This window comes from Pecten maximus, chromosome 6 (genome assembly GCF_902652985.1).
Source record: "Pecten maximus chromosome 6, xPecMax1.1, whole genome shotgun sequence".
Lineage (NCBI taxonomy): Eukaryota > Metazoa > Mollusca > Bivalvia > Pectinida > Pectinidae > Pecten > Pecten maximus.
Window position 1 is genome coordinate 3,885,733 of NC_047020.1, and position 20,786 is coordinate 3,906,518.

The 20,786-nt window shown below is 37.5% G+C and overlaps 1 protein-coding gene across 1 annotated transcript in view; it reads right to left on the reverse strand.

Annotated features, from left to right (window-relative positions):
- Positions 1-2,468: 2,468 nt before the first annotated feature.
- The window catches only part of LOC117328758 (low-density lipoprotein receptor-related protein 4-like), a 33,390-nt gene continuing 15,072 nt past the window's right edge, over positions 2,469-20,786 (reverse strand). The window contains 18 exon segments of the mRNA XM_033886284.1: positions 2,469-2,585; positions 4,775-4,886; positions 5,154-5,310; positions 7,003-7,133; positions 8,497-8,665; positions 9,019-9,258; positions 11,135-11,313; positions 11,694-11,877; positions 13,085-13,194; positions 13,460-13,503; positions 13,505-13,617; positions 13,880-14,007; positions 14,464-14,632; positions 15,389-15,628; positions 16,453-16,631; positions 17,232-17,406; positions 19,530-19,677; positions 20,700-20,771. Of these exon segments, the coding sequence (XP_033742175.1) occupies positions 4,781-4,886; positions 5,154-5,310; positions 7,003-7,133; positions 8,497-8,665; positions 9,019-9,258; positions 11,135-11,313; positions 11,694-11,877; positions 13,085-13,194; positions 13,460-13,503; positions 13,505-13,617; positions 13,880-14,007; positions 14,464-14,632; positions 15,389-15,628; positions 16,453-16,631; positions 17,232-17,406; positions 19,530-19,677; positions 20,700-20,771 (2,544 nt within the window). The 3' untranslated portion in view covers positions 2,469-2,585; positions 4,775-4,780.

Here is a 20,786-nt window from a genome sequence, read left to right on the forward strand (position 1 = left end):
GACAAGCACTGCTTTGCATTTGCATATAACAAAAAAGCCGTTTTGAGTGGCTTCTGGTTGGTCGACATTTCGATTTTGTTGTATTCAAAAACACAAACACTTACGCAACTCTCATAGCTTAATTATTCCTTAGCCTTATTAAACGACATAGACACAGTAACATGACTGTATTAGGATACTACAGACACTATATATCATGATTATCATTTACAACTAGAGGATAGTGTCCGCAACAAAGGTAACATATCTCCTCTCTCAGTTTTTGATAGGACTCTTTTGTATCCTGGTAGGCTTTAATCATGATAATGTTTTCCTGTGTAGCATGTCAAGAAATTGTACGAGTCGACCCCCCCCCCCCAAACATGTTAACTCTCCTTTTTCACTTTAGTCTTTTTGTTTGGAATAGGGTTATTATGCAGCATAAACCACAGTAAAACTTGAATTATCTGTAAAAAATGTTTCACACTTACTTACATTTCATACAAAATAATTGTTTTATAATTTAAAGGCTATTAATCTTTTAAACAATATTCTGCAATGTCTGCATTTCAGTACTTTTCAGTACTTTGAAGTCATGGTCCAGACAGGAAATTAGTATCACTAGAAGAGTTGGTACTAATACACTATGTCTCCTTCGTTCGAAGGGGAGAGGCAAAGATATCATAATGGTATTTTCGGCAAATGAAAACGCAAGGCTTTAAAAAGTATAAGAATGATAATATACTTATGTTTTGTTCCATTGAAATAAATCTTGAAAAATAAGCTCGACAAAGACGTATTCGATCCGGAATTCAATAATTGTGACAATTTTAACCCAAGTTTGATAATTATATTTGTTTTATTTTCTCCCCACAAAAAAGGTTTTTATTATATTTCTGAACCATGTGGAATAATTTTTCGTGAGAAGTTTGTGGGGTGATTTACACTTACAATTATGTCAAAATAAACACTATCCGATGTACCCGAGGTAGACCTGTACACATCCTATCATTTGTATTCTGAAAGACTCGATACAAGCATGATTCGATAACATTTGGTCTTCATGAAAATTGAAAACGAGTACGTATATATACTGATAGGATAAAGAAGCACAGCTTCAACTTCACGGCTTTATAAAATAATACTTGTGAGCAAATTACCTAAATGTGAAATGCAAACGTTAAGTTGGAATATTAGACTATTCGCCTTACAATTTTCTGATATTTTTTTTTTACAAATGAGGACTTCAGTAGGCTGTCATGCGTAAGGGTACCCTTATGTACACAATGCTGAAATTACGGCTGTTGTCAGACCGATCCCTAACATATAGCGTCTCTAAATCTGCGGGGTAGGAGTTCATAAGGTCATTGACTGTCCATGGAGGAATGTTATTCTATTCCTCGGTAAGTACGTTGGCCCATTGACTGTCCATGGATGAATGTTATTCTATTCCTCGGTAAGTACATTTGTACGTTGGCCCATTGACTGTCCATGGAGGAATGTTATTCTATTCCTCGGTAAGTACGTTGACCCATTGACTGTCCATGGAGGAATGTCATTCTATTCCTCGGTAAGAATGTTGACCCATTGACTGTCCATGGAGGAATGTTATTCTATTCCTCGGTAAGTACGTTGACCCATTGACTGTCCATGGAGGAATGTTATTCTATTCCTCGGTAAGTACGTTGACCCATTGACTGTCCGTGGAGGAATGTTATTCTATTCCTCGGTAAGTACGTTGACCCATTGACTGTCCATGGAGGAATGTTATTCTATTCCTCGGTAAGAACGTTGACCCATTGACTGTCCATGGAGGAATGTTATTCTATTCCTCGGTAAGAACGTTGACCCATTGACTGTCCGTGGAGGAATATTATACCATGCATTCCTCGGTAAGTACGTTGACCCATTGACTGTCCGTGGAGGAATATTATTCCATGCATTCCTCGGTAAGAACGTTGACCCATTGACTGTCCATGGAGGAATGCTATTCTATTCCTCGGTAAGAACGTTGACCCATTGACTGTCCATGGAGGAATGTTATTCTATTCCTCGGTAAGAACGTTGACCCATTGACTGTCCGTGGAGGAATGTTATTCTATTCCTCGGTAAGTAAGTTGGCCAATTCGGAGAGGATACTTCGGATATTTGGCCAATTCCAAACGTTTCTAATTTATCCATCAAGTGTTAAATTGGGGACAAATCGGGGCTATATGGAGGCCATTCAATAGGAGATTAGGGTCAGGATGCAGACTAACCCCTTTACTTTTTATATGGTTATGTGTATTCAATACAAAGTATTTTACAATAAAAGAAGTTACATTTCTTTATCCTTTCATTATATATATATATCCGTGGTTATCAATACAACAGTATTACAGGTATATGTCTACCGTTAAACACATTCAAATAATCTGAAAATGACGTTAATGCATTTGTTTCGAATCATTTGGACGAATTATGCTGAGAGTTTTCATGAATAACTCTAGTTTTGTTCAATTCTTTTTATTTGTACAGAATTTATTACAAACAACTACACACCAACCACATTATCAATCTTCCATTCACTGAGGACTTTCATGATGAACTCGATCCTCTGTATAATCCTGAAAAAAAAAATAGAATTGCATTTGAGTTATGTTATTGATAACGAGCTAGTAAAGTAATTGATGTTATGACGTTGGTTAATAATGTGATGTGAGTTATGATATTGATAACGAGCTAGTAATGTACGTGATGTTATGACGTTGGTTAATTATGTGATGTGAGTTATGTTATTGATAACGAGTTAGTAATGTACGTGATGTTATGACGTTGGTTAATTATGTGATGGAAGTTATTGATAACGAGTTAGTAATGTACGTGATGTTATGACGTTGGTTAATTATGTGATGGAAGTTATTGATAACGAGTTAGTAAAGTAATTGATGTTATGACGTTGGTTAATTATGTGATGTGAGTTATGTTATTGATAACAAGTTAGTAAAGTACGTGATGTTATGACGTTGGTTAATTATGTGATGTGAGTTATGTTATTGATAACGAGTTAGTAAAGTACTTGGTGTTTTGACGTTGGTAAATTATGTGATGTGAGTTATGTTATTGATAACGAGTTAGTAAAGTACTTGATGTTATGACGTTGGTTATTTATGTGATGGAAGTTATTGATAACGAGTTAGTAATGTACGTGATGTTTTGACGTTGGTAAATTATGTGATGTGAGTTATGTTATTGATAACGAGTTAGTAAAGTACGTGATGTTTTGACGTTGGTAAATTATGTGATGTGAGTTATGTTATTGATAACGAGTTAGTAAAGTACGTGATGTTTTGACGTAGGTAAATTATGTGATGTGAGTTATGTTATTGATAACGAGTTAGTAAAGTACTTGGTATTATGACGTTGGTTATTTATGTGATGGAAGTTATTGATAACGAGTTAGTAAAGTACTTGATGTTATGACGTTGGTTAATTATGTGATGTGAGTTATGTTATTGATAACGAGTTAGTAAAGTACGTGATGTTATGCCGTTGGTTATTTATGTGATGGAAGTTATTGATAACGAGTTAGTAAAGTACTTGGTATTATGATGCTGATAACATGTTGATTATGTGATATGATTTATACAAGGTAAGATATTAATATCATACCTTCTGTAGATAGAAGAGGATAGATAAACCATACCATTATTGCTTCTCCCTTTTCACTTAGAAACGCAAATCGAAGAAAATCAAAAATGAAAACCACATCACCTTGCCGTTATGAAATGAATTAATTTAATTAATGATTGTCAATGCATCCATAGACGGTAGCTGAGTGGGAAAACAACACTTAATCAGAGGTGGGCTGTATATATCGGTACACACCTGTACTTAGTCAGAGGTGGACTGTATATATCGGTACACACCTGTACTTAGTCAGAGGTGGACTGTATATATCGGTACACACCTGTACTTAGTCAGAGGTGGACTGTATATATCGGTACACACCTGTACTTAGTCAGAGGTGGACTGTATATATCGGTACACACCTGTACTTAGTCAGAGATGGACTGTATATATCGGTACATACCTGTACTTAGTCAGAGGTGGGCTGTATATATCGGTACACATATGTACTTAGTCAGAGGTGGACTGTATATATCGGTACACACCTGTACTTAGTCAGAGATGGACTGTATATATCGGTACACACCTGTACTAAGTCAGAGATGGACTGTATATATCGGTACACACCTGTACTTAGTCAGGTGGGCTGTATATATCGGTACACACCTGTACTTAGTCAGAGGTGGACTGTATATATCGGTACACACCTGTACTTAGTCAGAGGTGGACTGTATATATCGGTACACACCTGTACTTAGTCAGAGGTGCACTGTATATATCGGTACACACCTGTACTTAGTCAGAGGTGGACTGTATATATCGGTACACACCTGTACTTAGTCAGAGGTGGACTGTATATATCGGTACACACCTGTACTTAGTCAGAGGTGGACTGTATATATCGGTACACACCTGTACTTAGTCAGAGGTGCACTGTATATATCGGTACACACCTGTACTTAGTCAGAGGTGGACTGTATATATCGGTACACACCTGTACTTAGTCAGAGGTAGACTGTATATATCGGTACACACCTGTACTTAGCCAGAGTTGGACTGATATAGAGGAGATGCAGTGTATATATATTGATATACACATTTATAAGTACAAACCTATACTTAGCCAGAGTTGGGCTGATGTTGAGGAGATTAAGTCGTGTATATATATTTATATATAAGTACAAACCTGTACTTAGCCAGAGTTGGATTCGTAAACAGCTACACCGTTAACACGAACAAAGCTTGGGGGTCCGATCGGGATCTCACCAACTCCAGACTTCTGTATTTTCATCACTCCGCTAGAATGCATCAAACGTCACAATATATATAGTGCGTACGTCTCCAATTAAACTCAAAATACTGAGACATTTGTATACACTTATTGCGCTTAATTATTGAGGACTCATGGACTGGATAACCAAATATGTATATGTATATTAATGATATCACTGCTATAAATGGAACATTATACTCGTTCTTAGTCCCATAATGCATTACGGTCGTAGCCTGCGCAAGGAATCATGGGGGATATTGATTTGAATTGAGATTAAGTAACAATCACTCACTCCTTGGTCCAGTCTGAGAAATATATATACTGCTCGTCAGTGTCTACGCCGAAGAAGTGCGCCCCGGAGTCCTCGAAGAGTACCTGTCTGTTACTGCCATCTGTGTTCATTACCTCTATCTTGTTGGTGCCGGCATCACAGAAGTACAGCTTGTTGTCTGTAAAATAAACCTCCGAGTATTGTACACCAATAATACTTAAACGTCCACGTCAGTAACCCTAACCTTGTCTGTAAAATAAACCCCGAGTATTGTACACCAAGAATACTTAAACGTCCACGTCAGTAACCCTAACCTTGTCTGTAAAATAAATCCCCAGTATTGTACACCAATAATACTTAAACGTCCACGTCAGTAACCCTAGCCTTGTCTGTAAAATAAACCCCGAGTATTGTACACCAAGTACACTTAAACGTCCAAGTCAGTTACCCTAACCTTGTCTGTAAAATAAACCCCCAGTATTGTACACCAATAATACTTAAACGTCCACGTCAGTAACCCTAAACTTGTAGGTAAAATAAACCCCCAGTATTGTACACCAATAATACTTAAACGTCCACGTCAGTAACCCTAACCTTGTAGGTAAAATAAACCTCCAGTATTGTGTACCAAGAACACTTAAACGTCCACGTCAGTAACCCTAACCTTGTAGGTAAAATAAACCCCCAGTATTGTACACCAATAATACTTAAACGTCCCCGTCAGTAACCCTAAACTTGTAGGTAAAATAAACCCCCAGTATTGTACACCAAGAACACTTAAACGTCCACGTCAGTAACCCTAACCTTGTAGGTAAAATAAACCCCCAGTATTGTACACCAAGAACACTTAAACGTCCACGTCAGTAACCCTAACCTTGTATGTAAAATAAACCCCCAGTATTGTACACCAATAATACTTAAACGTCCACGTCAGTAACACCTAACCTTGTCTGTAAAATAAACCCCCAGTATTGTACACCAATAATACTTAAACGTCCACGTCAGTAACCCTAAACTTGTAGGTAAAATAAACCCCCAGTATTGTACACGAAGAATACTTAAACGTCCACGTCAGTAACCCTAAACTTGTAGGTAAAATAAACCCCCAGTATTGTACACCAAGAATACTTAAACGTCCACGTCAGAGCTGACGTCTAACTGCAATATGTTTGTAAATGATACCCTAGATGTCTTACTTGCTATTAAAAATAGATAAATAAATAAATAAATAAATAAACCATTAGCTTGGTCCCTGACTATATAACCGGTTAAGGATATTATAACATCCATGATGTAATGAAACAATCTTTTCAAAACGTTAAAACATATACAGCTGTGTTATTTTTCTAAGACTCCATTTTAAGGTTGTTAAGGTCCTCGAGGGAAATTCAAAAATCCTGAGCATGCTCTAATAAATCATGAGTTAGTACACATGGTAATGGTATGACATAAGTACACGTCCTTTATCCCACGTCAGTATTCGTGACAACGTAAACCAGATTTGCAGGAAAAGGTTATACTATCAAAAGGGATTGAGTGGGCAAGGAAAGAGCCAAAACGATCTCTAGATTCAAATGGGCAAGGACGAGAATTCGGGCGTTTGACGTGGCAGAGCCAAGCGAGGGGAGCAAATCGGTTGTCTAGCCAGTTTCCAAGGTACCTCCGATCAAAATATCAAATGTAGACACAACTTCAAGTGGTGATCGGCAAAGGTTTAAAACTTATAATCTTTGTCCAGTTTTCATATCAAGTGGTGTAATGTTGTAAGTAGTGTAATTTAAATTATTCCAAGTACCCTAAATAAAATACAAGGAGAAAAGAAGGAAATTTAGCAGTTGAGTCCCTTTAACCACACACAAGAAGTCCCTACCTTTATCGTCGAAGGTTAGACCGTTAGGGAGCTGAAGCCCTGTGCCATTAGCGATGACTTGTCTGCCACTTCCGTCATAGTTAGCCTTCTCAATCTTAGGGTTATTTCCCCAATCTGTCCAGTATACCACCCTAACAAAACAAATCACACATAATCTACTACCCACAGTTTGTACTTTAACATATGTGACAAATAAAACAATAAATTACCTGTTTCAAATGATTACCTTACTATCGCCACTTTGATTTATTTACTCGAGAGGTCAGATGCTAGCATATGATATCATCTATGACAATAAGCCTCTGACAGTATTCCTCTCATCTCATATGATATCATCTATGACAATAAGAGCCTCTGGCAGTATTCCTCTCTACTCATGTGATATCATCTATGACAATAAGCCTCTGACAGTATTCCTCCCTTCTCATGTGATATCATCTATAACAATAAGCCTCTGACAGTATTCCTCCCTTCTCATGTGATATCATCTATAACAATAAGAGCCTCTGACAGTATTCCTCCCTTCTCATGTGATATCATCTATGACAATAAAAGCCACTGGCAGTATTCCTCTCTACTCATGTGATATCATCTATAACAATAAGCCTCTGACAGTATTCCTCCCTTCTCATGTGATATCATCTATGACAATAAGCCTCTGACAGTATTCCTCCCTTCTCATGTGATATCATCTATGACAATAAGCCTCTGACAGTATTCCTCCCTTCTCATGTGATATCATCTATGACAATAAGCCTCTGACAGTATTCCTCCCTTCTCATGTGATATCACCTATAACAATAAGAGCCTCTGACAGTATTCCTCTCATCTCATATGATATCATCTATAACAATAAGAGCCTCTGACAGTATTCCTCTCATCTCATGTGATATCATCTATAACAATAAGCCTTTGACAGTATTCCCCCCATCTCATATGATATCATCTATAACAATAAGCCTCTGACAGTATTCCTCCCTTCTCATGTGATATCATCTATAACAATAAGCCTCTGACAGTATTCCTCCCTTCTCATGTGATATCATCTATAACAATAAGCCTCTGACAGTATTCCTCTCATCTCATGTGATATCATCTATAACAATAAGCCTCTGACAGTATTCCTCCCTTCTCATGTGATATCATCTATAACAATAAGCCTCTGACAGTATTCCTCCCTTCTCATGTGATATCATCTATAACAATAAGCCTCTGACAGTATTCCTCCCTTCTCATGTGATATCATCTATAACAATAAGCCTCTGACAGTATTCCTCTCATCTCATGTGATATCATCTATGACAATAAGAGCCTCTGACAGTATTCCTCTACAGCGTATCGACTTGTAAAATCTTTATTTTTGCTTCAAAATGATTTACCTGCTGATGATACTTGTTTCTTTTTTTTTAATATATTCCAACACACAAATAATCCATCAAGCGTGCTTTTCAAACGATGTAAAAACGTATTTTGCACAGAACATCAAGAACTTACTGATTCTTTTTGTCAACGGTTATCGCTCTTGGTTGGTCTAAGTTGGAGGTGATGATGTTCGTGTTACCAGTACCATCAATACCTGCTTTACCGATGACATCATTTCCGGTATCGGTGTAAAATAAAAGACGATTTGTGTCGTCAACGACCAGACCATCCGGAGTGGCGACTGTAAACATATATATCCACTAATCATAATGTTTATAGCTCATAACATAAGTCCATAGTAAAACGTTTCACTGACAGAGATTGACAAATATGTCCATATTTATAAACGATAACGACAAAATTGTGACGTCATATTTACTTCATCATGACATTATCTGACGGTACATTGTTAGCGTCATGATGAGATACAGAATGGTACTCTATTAAGCAGAAAGTTTAACACATAGCTATTCATTTTTATCGAGGGAAACGATATCCCTTTTCTATATTGTTGTTCAGTTATTTTGATTAATTAAAATAGATCATATTTATATATTTCAATTGCTGTTTAAGATAATGAAAGTGTTGGCCTACTTCTGTTTAGTTGTATAAGATCCGTCTGCGTGGCTCCGTCTAAGGTCGACCGTCTGATGATACCCGATCGGACGTCAGTGTAGAAAATGTTGTGACTTACAGGGTCGTAGTCAATAGCAATAGGGGAATATACATTAGCATTTGGAATAGCAGAGTAACTTCCGGTCTCTAAGTCCATTCGGTAAACCTCGGAATTGTAGGAATCGGCCATCAACACAAAACTCCTAATGGTTGAGGGGTCTTTGAATAATAAAATATACACAAGGTTAACAGGAGAGTACATCATTTAAGCCTCATATTCATTTCGACATTGTTTATGTATACCGTGATAGAGCTGACAGAACAGGGTCATACCGTAAAGGAACACCTTCAAAAACGGCTGCTTGTGCACGACGGAAAAGAACAGTTTGGACCCATCTATTCATTTTGCCTTGTATACAATAATGTGGACGTTTGTAGATTTACAGATTATGGCTGACCTTATCGAACACTTTTGCAAAATCCATGATTGAAATATCTGTGTATTATTTTCAGCATTTTATTTCACAGAACAAATGTTATTTTAATCCGTGTTGTAGGGGATACAGGATATTGTCGGCATGAGTCATTATGGGTCTGATGACGGTGACTACATGTCCCAGTATTTTACAGAAAACGTATGTCAAATAAATGTATCTGTAGTTCGTTCTAGGAGTTAAACTTGGGCCCTTCCTTGAGGACATGTGTCTGTAGTTCGTTCTAGGAATTATACTTGGGCCCTTCCTTGAGGACATGTGTCTGTAGTTCGTTCTAGGAGTTATACTTGGGCCCTTCCTTGAGGACATGTGTCTGTAGTTCGTTCTAGGAGTTATACTTGGGCCCTTCCTTGAGAGACATTTGTCTGTAGTTCGTTCTAGGAGTTATACTTGGGCCCTTCCTTGAGGACATGTGTCTGTAGTTCGTTCTAGGAGTTATACTTGGGCCCTTCCTTGAGGACATGTGTCTGTAGTACGTTCTAGGAGTTATACTTGGGCCCTTCCTTGAGGACATGTGTCTGTACTTCGTTCTAGGAGTTATACTTGGGCCCTTCCTTGAGGACGTGTGTCTGTAGTTCGTTCTAGGAGTTATACTTGGGCCCTTCCTTGAGGACGTGTGTCTGTAGTTCGTTCTAGGAGTTATACTTGGGCCCTTCCTTGAGGACATGTGTCTGTAGTTCGTTCTAGGAGTTATACTTGGGCCCTTCCTTGAGAGACATTTGTCTGTACGTCGTTCTAAAATTTATTCACAATAGAGTGACCTACCAAACTTCATTTTTATTTCCGCCAAGACCATTTCATTTTTTGATCATTAGGTAAAAGATCTTGGCTTAGTTGTTCTTTTCCATCATGTCTATATAAATTGTAGCCCGGAGGTAAAACTTCATTGTTTCTTATACTGGGGTCTAGCCATGTTTCTGTACCAATAAGCATGTGTGGTTTAGTACTTTCTATTACATTATTTTTTTTTATAAATGCTGTTTCCGCTTGAATGATACGAAATTGATGTTGATTTCTCGTAGTAGCGTTTAGCAGTTGGATTTTACTTTCTTGGTACGTGTTTGCGTTGATTGAATGGATGTTTTGAGGTCTTTAGGTGACGTTAATGATTCAGGCTTTGAAATGGAAGTAATATTATCCTAGTCAAAGTGACATGGTGTAATGTGGATGATCACAGATGGGGCAGTGTCAGCTGACCATGTCATCCCCACAGTTCATAAAGAATTATCTATTGGCATTTAAAAGTGGGCAACTAGTGAATTATTGATTCATTTCTCTTATTTAAGTCTTTGAATAGAGACATTCTTACAAAACATTCTACAAAATCAAGTCAGATACCAGGTTTCAATTGAGCTTTAGAACAGAAGAGCCAAAGATACGTTGGGCCTAAAGTGTTTTCACCTAGAAGGCGACTGAGGAAACTCAAATAGAAAGAAACGTCAAAAGCTATAGAAGGGGAGATGTAAGAGACCCATCAACACATTTCATCATTTTCGATATTAGAGTTTAAAGGCAAAGTAACCCAAACTGATAAAATACTGAATGCCTATATCCTGTCTGTTTACCACACTCTTAGTTCTGTTAAGACCAAAAGCCATTACCTAACTGACAGTTGACTCCGGCGTCCTCATTGTGACCACAGTCGTGTACTCCCCAGTCACTGGGTAGTGTACACTGAGCAATGTGAGACTCCTGGCCGGTACAGTTGACTTCATCCAAAAATATTAGAATGTTGTTGTCACTTCCGTAGAAAGCCTCCTGCACGCCAACTGCGTTCGTTCTACAATAAAAATGCATAGTGATTACGTTATCAACTACTGATGATATCGTGTGATAGAAACTATATATGCATTACAAAATTTGCTTGTAAAGTACGTGAATGATTATCTTAGTGTAGAAAGTTCTATGTCAGGGTACAATATGCAAAAACAGTCCATGCATTTGTGGTTTGAATACATTGAACACTTTATGTGTTCTGCAAATGTATCCCCAAAGAAGATATCAGGGAGCATTTGAAATATAGATTGTCAAGATTTCAAGATTTTTTATTCACTCAAGACACACAAATTGTGTAACAAGCGGTCAATATGACAGAACAATGTACATGGCGTCGCAAACACAATCGAACCATGATTCCAGACATGTGATGGAAACACCTACCTGCCAAAACCCATCATTTCACAGACGACACCCGCGTCGGCATTAGTCCAGCCGTCGTCGCAAATGGTGCCCCACACTCCGTTAGCGTACACTTCGACCAAACCTTCGTTGTGATTTCCTTTACCCATCAATCGAACAAACATGTGTGTTTCGTCTTGTACAATGGGCGCTGGCGTAACCACACCTAGATCATACGAAAAACACATGTGATGACGTAACCACACCTAGATCATACGAAAAACACATGTGATGACGTAACCACACCTAGATCATACGAAAAACACATGTGATGACGTAACCACACCTAGATCATACGAAAAACACATGTGATGACGTAACCACACCTAGATCATACGAAAAACACATGTGATGACGTAACCACATATCAGTCATACTGAAACACATAACGTGATGACCTAACAATTAGATCGAAGGAAAAACGCATAATTCGATGGCTACACAACACCTAAATCACATAACTGGCATTCCTGTATCATAGATGTGTACGTGGATGTCTTCAAGCTGTTTGAACCTACCTGGCATGCCTGTACCATAGTGGTGTACGTGGATGTCTGCCAGCTGTTTGAACCTACCTGGCATGTCTGTACCATAGTGGTGTACGTGGATGTCTGCCAGCTGTTTGAACCTACCTGGCATGCCTGTACCATAGTGGTGTACGTGGATGTCTGCCAGCTGTTTGAACCTACCTGGCATGCCTGTACCATAGTGGTGTACGTGGATGTCTGCCAGCTGTGTGAACCTACCTGGCATGCCTGTACCATAGTGGTGTACGTGGATGTCTGCCAGCTGTTTGAACCTACCTGGCATGTCTGTACCATAGTGGTGTACGTGGATGTCTGCCAGCTGTTTGAACCTACCTGACATGCCTGTACCATAGTGGTGTACGTGGATGTCTGCCAGCTGTTTGAACCTACCTGGCATGCCTGTACCATAGTGGTGTACGTGGATGTCTGCCAGCTGTTTGAACCTACCTGGCATGCCTGTACCATAGTGGTGTACGTGGATGTCTGCCAGCTGTTTGAACCTACCTGGCATGCCTGTACCATAGTGGTGTACGTGGATGTCTGCCAGCTGTTTGAACCTACCTGGCATGCCTGTACCATAGTGGTGTACGTGGATGTCTGCCAGCTGTTTGAACCTACCTGGCATGCCTGTACCATAGTGGTGTACGTGGATGTCTGCCAGCTGTTTGAACCTACCTGGCATGCCTGTACCATAGTGGTGTACGTGGATGTCTGCCAGCTGTTTGAACCTACCTGGCATGTCTGTACCATAGTGGTGTACGTGGATGTCTGCCAGCTGTTTGAACCTACCTGGCATGCCTGTACCATAGTGGTGTACGTGGATGTCTGCCAGCTGTTTGAACCTACCTGGCATGCCTGTACCATAGTGGTGTACGTGGATGTCTGCCAGCTGTTTGAAGGAGGGTGGCCCCACAGTTGTCTTTCCGGTTCCGTCCTTGTTAACTCGCATCACGGAACTAAAACATATATAGAAATATTTCGTTTGTCAATATATATATTTTTCAAACTCTTATGCCTTTATTCATAAACATATCATACAATGTGTCACTAAATCCTTAAGAACATTATTACATCATTGTAAACAAAAAACACCACCAACTTTGTCGTCCTAAGACGATTGCATGGAGAAAATCAGAGGGAAAGACAGGTTACATTGTGTTCAAGTTCTGGTTTCAGAACAATGACCATTGACCTGTGTGTACCAGCAATGCGTCTACCTACGTCCTGGTCCAGTCGGTGTAGTAGATGTACTGTTTGTACAGAGAGAAGGGCGAACATGTGTGAGCCTGGGTCCGACATGACGACAGCACGGCCAGTTCCGTCTGTGTTCATGCGCTCTATTTGGTCAGTACTGGCGTCCACGAAGTACAATATGTTGGCTGGACAAATAAAATATGGTGTAACAATAAGAAAAACACATGAATTTTAAAGCTACTTGACACTGAAAAACTGCTTATCATAGCTCTGTATCCTTGTAAATCTTTATAGTAGCTGTATTGCAGACAAACATATTCATTTGTAAAATCTAAAACATGGTAGGAACTTCACTCTCGAAGGCAGTTGTTAAATAGTAATTGATGATTCTCAAATGTTCAGATATTTATTTCTACAACAGCTGTCTATAACTAAATGTGACATTACTTGTGTAATCCAAAGCGAGTCCATTTGGCCATTTCATGTTGGTAGAAGCTAGGGTCTGTCTTCCTGTTCCATCATAATTCATCTTCTCGATCTTTGGTGTGCTTCCCCAGTCTGTCCAGTACACCACTCTACAACCACGTAGAGCTTTTGATACGATTGTGAATTCAAATATCTCTTAATCAAATAAACGATTGGAGTAAACATTTTTATACGTTATCAATCACAGTATGTTTTTGAGTGTGGCAAGCTTTGGAGTTGTATAAGTGGAAAAACTTGATACCTGATATGTTTTACCCTGAATGTTTGAAGGGGGAAGTTAATGATTAAGGTAACTCATAAAACTATGGTGCCTGAGTACGGCCATCTCGTCGTGTGATGCTTTAAAAGATATTTAAGAGATGAAATGTTGCCTTCTCATGTTTTTTTTTAACCACGACAAGGCGCCAATTTTCGTGTTTGCGCTTTAGCGTTTTGGCGTGTGTTGAGGAAATCCGTCTTTATAATTTAATATTCAGTAAATTGATGAAGTTAGAATTGTTTTGCCTCTTCATGTATTGGTTATTATAATTTCCCAAGAAGTTTACCTTCTTTCGGGATCAATTGCTAAATCTCGAGGCTCATCTACGGTATCATTGGCGAGGACTTTAAAGTCACTTCCGTCTAGGTTAATGGAGGCGACGAAGTCGTTTCCGGTATCAGCATAGAATAGCACCTTGTTGATGGGATCTACGGCAACCTTCTCTAAATCAGCATCTGTAGTTCAATGTAAAACCGACATCATTTTTCGGCATAGCCGTATAATATTCTTTTGGTCCCGGATATGACGCGCCAGGTGGCGTTACTGATCAAGCATGTGATTGGTCAATGTAATGGTAAATGCAAAATGCAGATATGCAGTTAAAAACGAAACAAAGTTATGAATGCAAGTTGAATAAGTGGATGTATCTTTTCAAATGACACATCAATAGAATTAAAATGCAGTCTTATTATCACCAATAATGATTCAAACTGATCTAATTTTGTTATCCGTGATGAAACGCATTAGTTCGTTGATTTATTTCACCAGCAGTTTTACATTATAACCACTAGCATTAAAACTATGCCGTTGATCTTTTTTAAAGATATTTCTTGTTAAATTTAATTTTGAAAGTGACATTTAACTTGAATTATCAACTTAGTTTATTTGAAAAAAAATCATTAGAAAATGATATTTGACTGTGAGACACTGTATTTTCTGCTGCTGAAGTTACCGAATGTTGACAAAGTTAACTTACTTGAGTCGAGTTGCTGAAATTACCGGATGTGAACAAAGTTAACTTACTTGAGTCGAGTTGCTGAAGTTACCGGATGTGGACAAAGTTAACTTACTTGAGTCGAGTTGCTGAAGTTACCGGATGTGAACAAAGTTAACTTACTTGGGTCGAGTTGCTGAAGTTACCGGATGTGAACAAAGTTAACTTACTTGAGTCGAGTTGCTGAAGTTACCGGATGTGGACAAAGTTAACTTACTTGGGTCGAGTTGCTGCAGCTCCCTGATGTCGGTACCGCTGAAGTGAACACTGAGAAGCTGTTTGAGAGTTGGGTCGACAAAGTAGATACGCGCTTCTGTAGGATCGTAGTCAATAGCTGAGGGCGAGTACAAAGTATTCATCGGGATGGGAGAGAAACTCTGTGTGTCGATGTCCATTCGAAAAATTAGTCCACCCACTCCAGTATCCACAAGAAGTATGAAGTTGTCCTGTGGTCTCACTGCCGAATATAATTCATAGTACTGTGAATGCAAATATGAATGTGTAATGTGGTCTCACTGCCGAATATAAATTGAAGCAAACATATAAGGATTGAATCTTGATTTGGTCGTTGAATTGAGTTGCTCTTGAGACAAATTCAACATGAACTGCTTCGCAGTTCATTAAATTTGTCTCAAGAGCAACTCAATTCATGACCCCATGAAATCGACCACATCAAGATTCAATCCTTATATTTCAATTGTTTTTTTTTTTTCGTATAAAAAAGTCGGTCTAGATATTAATGTCTCGAAGCTTGTGCAAGTCCAAATGCGGAAAAGCCCGAGGAGTTCCGGATTGTGCATGTCTAGTCGGTTGAGTATAATAGTCCGCAATTTTAGGATTAAAAAAACAGCATTATTTTGTCAAAATAGAAGTATCTAGCATATCTGGTCTTTAATAAAATACAAGAATACATTTTTGACAATTTTAATAATTATTCCATGTTTATAACAACAATGTAGAAAAAGTGAAATCGTTCCGCGGAAGGAGTTTAACCATGTATTCATACGCACTGATCAGTGTTAATCTGGTCAAATTATGAGCAAATGAAACAGATTAAGTTTGGTAGTTTCATTGAGTCAAACTTGAGTAGAAATTGAAATATATACGATTGAAAGATACCCGATCTTATAAAAACGAGCATTATATAATATATATATATATATATGTTTACGTATATTGACTTGAACAAGATGAAATTCGTTTTTTTTACATTATGCATACCACTGTGAACTTAGATAGGTAGTGAATGGTTCTGAGATACAAATCTATAAATGGAATTACTTGGGGAGCACACCACACCCGCGTCTTCATTGTGGGAACAGTCATTCTGGCCCCAGCCATTACTTGGACATTGATCAATTATAGTCTCGGTTCCAGTACAGTTTACTTCATCCAGCCAAATATGGGCATAGCTTGGTGCATGTCCAAATCCAGCTGCTGCCACTGCCCCAGCACCATCACTGATATGATAAACACAACCAATGAGCATAATTGAAGAAAAATTCATTTAAAATGTCTGCATACGGAAATCAAGAATATTAGTTCAATGTACTGTATTTACTAGTATGAGTACATTGGAGTATGTTGTGAATCAAGTACACTACACATGAATAGCCTAAGGTACCTTGATACTTGCCTACAACAGTTGTTATCATCGTCATGTCTAAACTGTTATGGTATATGTACAATTGTCTCGGTAATTGGTATTATCATTAAGTTGTTATTGTCTTTGTGGATTAGTTAATTTCATGTAACCATGGTAACATTAACATCATCAATAAATCGTTTGTTTTGCATTTTCCTTGGGACATCTGTACTTATTAATTGCATGTTGTTATTTGTCGTTACATATAGACAGATGTACTTGTTAATTACATGTTATTTGTCGTTACATATAGACAGATGTACTTGTTAATTACATGTTTTTTGTCGTTACATATAGACAGATGTACTTGTTAATTACATATTTTTTGTCGTTACATACAGACTGTCGTGACATTTATTTGTTTCGATCTCAATATTAGGTATAATTTTTTCTGTATCAACATGTAATGGAATACCGTCCGAATCCCATCATTCCACAAATAACGGCCGCGTTCTCTCCACTCCAATGGTCATCACATATTGTCCCCCATCTACCATTATGGTACACCTCAACGCGCCCTTCATAGGGATTCGAACCTCCAATCAAACGGGCCCATGTGGTGCTGTTAGGTGCCACCGTTGGCGGAGGAGCTATTCAATAACAGTTAGAAAAAGTTCTCTCTGTACCATCACGTAATTCTAACAGTTGTTATAATAAGTAGTAATAACGCGCTTTGTATAATGGTTTTTTGGAGATCACTTAGATTGTGAGACCTACTGTGAGATATTGCAGGAGAGTTTAATAGTAATATTTACCACTCTATGACATTGTCACTATATAACCTTACCGACATCAGTTACCATCTCATAAACAGTCAACCGGAGTATTAATACTGTGCCAAGTAAAGCACACCGCAGTTGAACAAAATAATATTAAATACACTTTTTCCTTTTCAAAAACTAGATGTACAGTCTATATTTTGTCTTTTCATAATGTTATTTTACATTAAATATTTGTATTCTATCGATAATTCTTTTTTTTATCTAACGCACTATTTTTGCGCGGAACAATATGGTAGAGTTGTAAATAGTCTCACAGCTGAGAAAGGCGGCAAAACTTGAATTCCGTTAATTGAAGTGATTGTTTTCTTAATTGCAAGTGGTTAATATAAGCATTGAACTGCAGTTATGGGCTGACACTGCCAAATGGACAAATTCAACATGAAGCGCTGCCAACTGAAAGCAGTTCAATGCTTAAGTAACTAATTTGTATAATATAACAGTACACTTAGGTGTATAGTATAACACTACACTTAGCTGTATAGTATAACACTACACTTAACTGTATAGTATAACAATACACTTAGCTGTATAGTATAACACTACACTTAACTGTATAGTATAACACTACACTTAGCTGTATAGTATAACACTACACTTAGCTGTATAGTATAACACTACACTTAGCTGTATATAACACTACACTTAGCTGTATAGTATAACACTACACTTAGCTGTATAGTATAACAATACACTTAGCTGTATAGTATAACACTACACTTAGCTGTATAGTATAACACTACACTTAGCTGTATAGTATAACACTACACTTAGCTGTATAGTATAACACTACACTTAGTTGTATAGTATAACACTACACTTAACTGTATAGTATAACACTACTCTTAGTTGTATAGTATAACACTACACTTAGCTGTATATAACACTACACTTAGCTGTATAGTATAACACTACACTTAAATGTATAGTATAACACTACACTTAGCTGTATAGTATAACACTACACTTAACTGTATAGTATAACACTACACTTAGCTGTATACTATAACACTACACTTAGTTGTATAGTATAACACATCACTTAGCTGTATAGTATAACACTACACTTAGCTGTATAGTATAACAATACACTTAGCTGTATAGTTTAACACTACACTTAGCTGTATAGTATAACACTACACTTAGCTGTATAGTATAACACTACACTTAGCTGTATAGTATAACACTACACTTAAATGTATAGTATAACACTACACTTAGCTGTTTAGTATAACACTACACTTAGCTGTATAGTATAACACTACACTTAGCTGTATAATATAACACTACACTTAGCTGTATAGTATAACACTACACTTAACTGTATAGTATAACACTGCACTTAGTTGTATAGTATAACACTACACTTAACTGTATAGTATAACACTACACTTAGTTGTATAGTATAGCACTACACTTAGCTGTATAGTATAACACTACACTTAGTTGTAAAGTATAACACTACACTCAGTTGTATAGTTTAACACTACACTTAGCTGTATAGATAACACTACACTCAGTTGTATAGTTTAACACTACACTCAGTTGTATAGTTTAACACTACACTTAGCTGTATAGATAACACTACACTTAGCTGTATAGTATAACACTACACTTAACTGTATAGTATAACACTACACTTAGCTGTATACTATAACACTACACTTAGTTGTATAGTATAACACATCACTTAGCTGTATAGTATAACACTACACTTAGCTGTATAGTATAACAATACACTTAGCTGTATAGTATAACACTACACTTAGCTGTATAGTATAACACTACACTTAGCTGTATAGTATAACACTACACTTAGCTGTATAGTATAACACTACACGTAACACATACTATTTGACTGGATATGATTACACTTCAGCTCTAGAAGCTATTAGATTCACTGGTAATGTCGTAACAATGCCACTTGAGCCTACCTGTTGTAGCTCCTAAACCGCACTCGGCGACATTACATAGGTCGCCAGTACAACACTCGTTACACAATGGTATGACACGTTTGTCCTTGTTACTGTCGCGTCTGTTCTCCCTCTTCCCCACCACAGGACCGTTGAACATAGTACAGTACTAATAGAAAGTGAAAAAGACAGTCAGACATTGTAATTATTACAATCGGTATTACAAAAATAGGAGTAAAATGAAGATTTATACGGAGACTCTTTAGTACAGTACAATGTAATGCGGAATGTTCTACTGCCACCATGTAAATGTAGGTCAAATCCGTCTAAATGTAGGACAAATCCATGTAAATGTAGGTCAAATCCATGTAAATGTAGGACAAATCCGTATAACTGTAGGTCACATACATGTAAATGGAGGACAAATCCATATAAATGAAGGTAAAATCCATGTAAATGTAGGTTAAATCCGTGTAAATGTAGGTTAAATCCGTGTAAATGTAGATCAAATCCATGTAAATGTAGGTCAAATCCATGTAAATGAAGGACAAATCCGTGTAAATCTTGGTCAAATCGATGTAAATGTATGTCAAATCCATGTTAATGTAGGTCAGATAAATGTAAATGTAGGTCAAATCTATGTAAATGTAGGTCAAACCATGTAAATGGAGGATAAATTCGCATCAATGTAGGACAATTCCATGCAAATGTAGGTCAAATCCAAGTACATGGTGGACAAATCCGTGTAAATGTAGGTCAAATCCATGTAAATTTAGGTCAAGTCGTTGTAAATGTAGGTCAGATCCATGTAAATGTAGGTCAAATACATGTAAATGTAGGTCAAATTCATGGAAATCTATGTCAAATACATGTAAATGTATGACAAAATATGTAAATGTATGACAAATCTATGTAAATGTAGGTCAGATCCATGTAAATGTAGGTCAGATCCATGTAAATATTTTAGGTCAAAACCATGAAATGTCAAATTCTCAAATAAAGAACTGGGGTTGTGACAATGAACCCCCTGACCTTTCAAATGATACTCTTTTTAAATAGTTGTCTCACTGTAATTCATATCCTAAAAACTAGGAGAAAAGGAGATAAGTCAAAATAAATTCTCAAGCACACGACTCACTTAATAGCATTCTGTTGTTAATATACCCGTTATTACACCGGAACCAATCGTACCTGTCTTCTGGTACATCCCTGGTTGAACTTGTTCGTCGTTCCTGATAACGTCACTTTTTCCACGTAACAAACCTGTGAGTGTAAAGG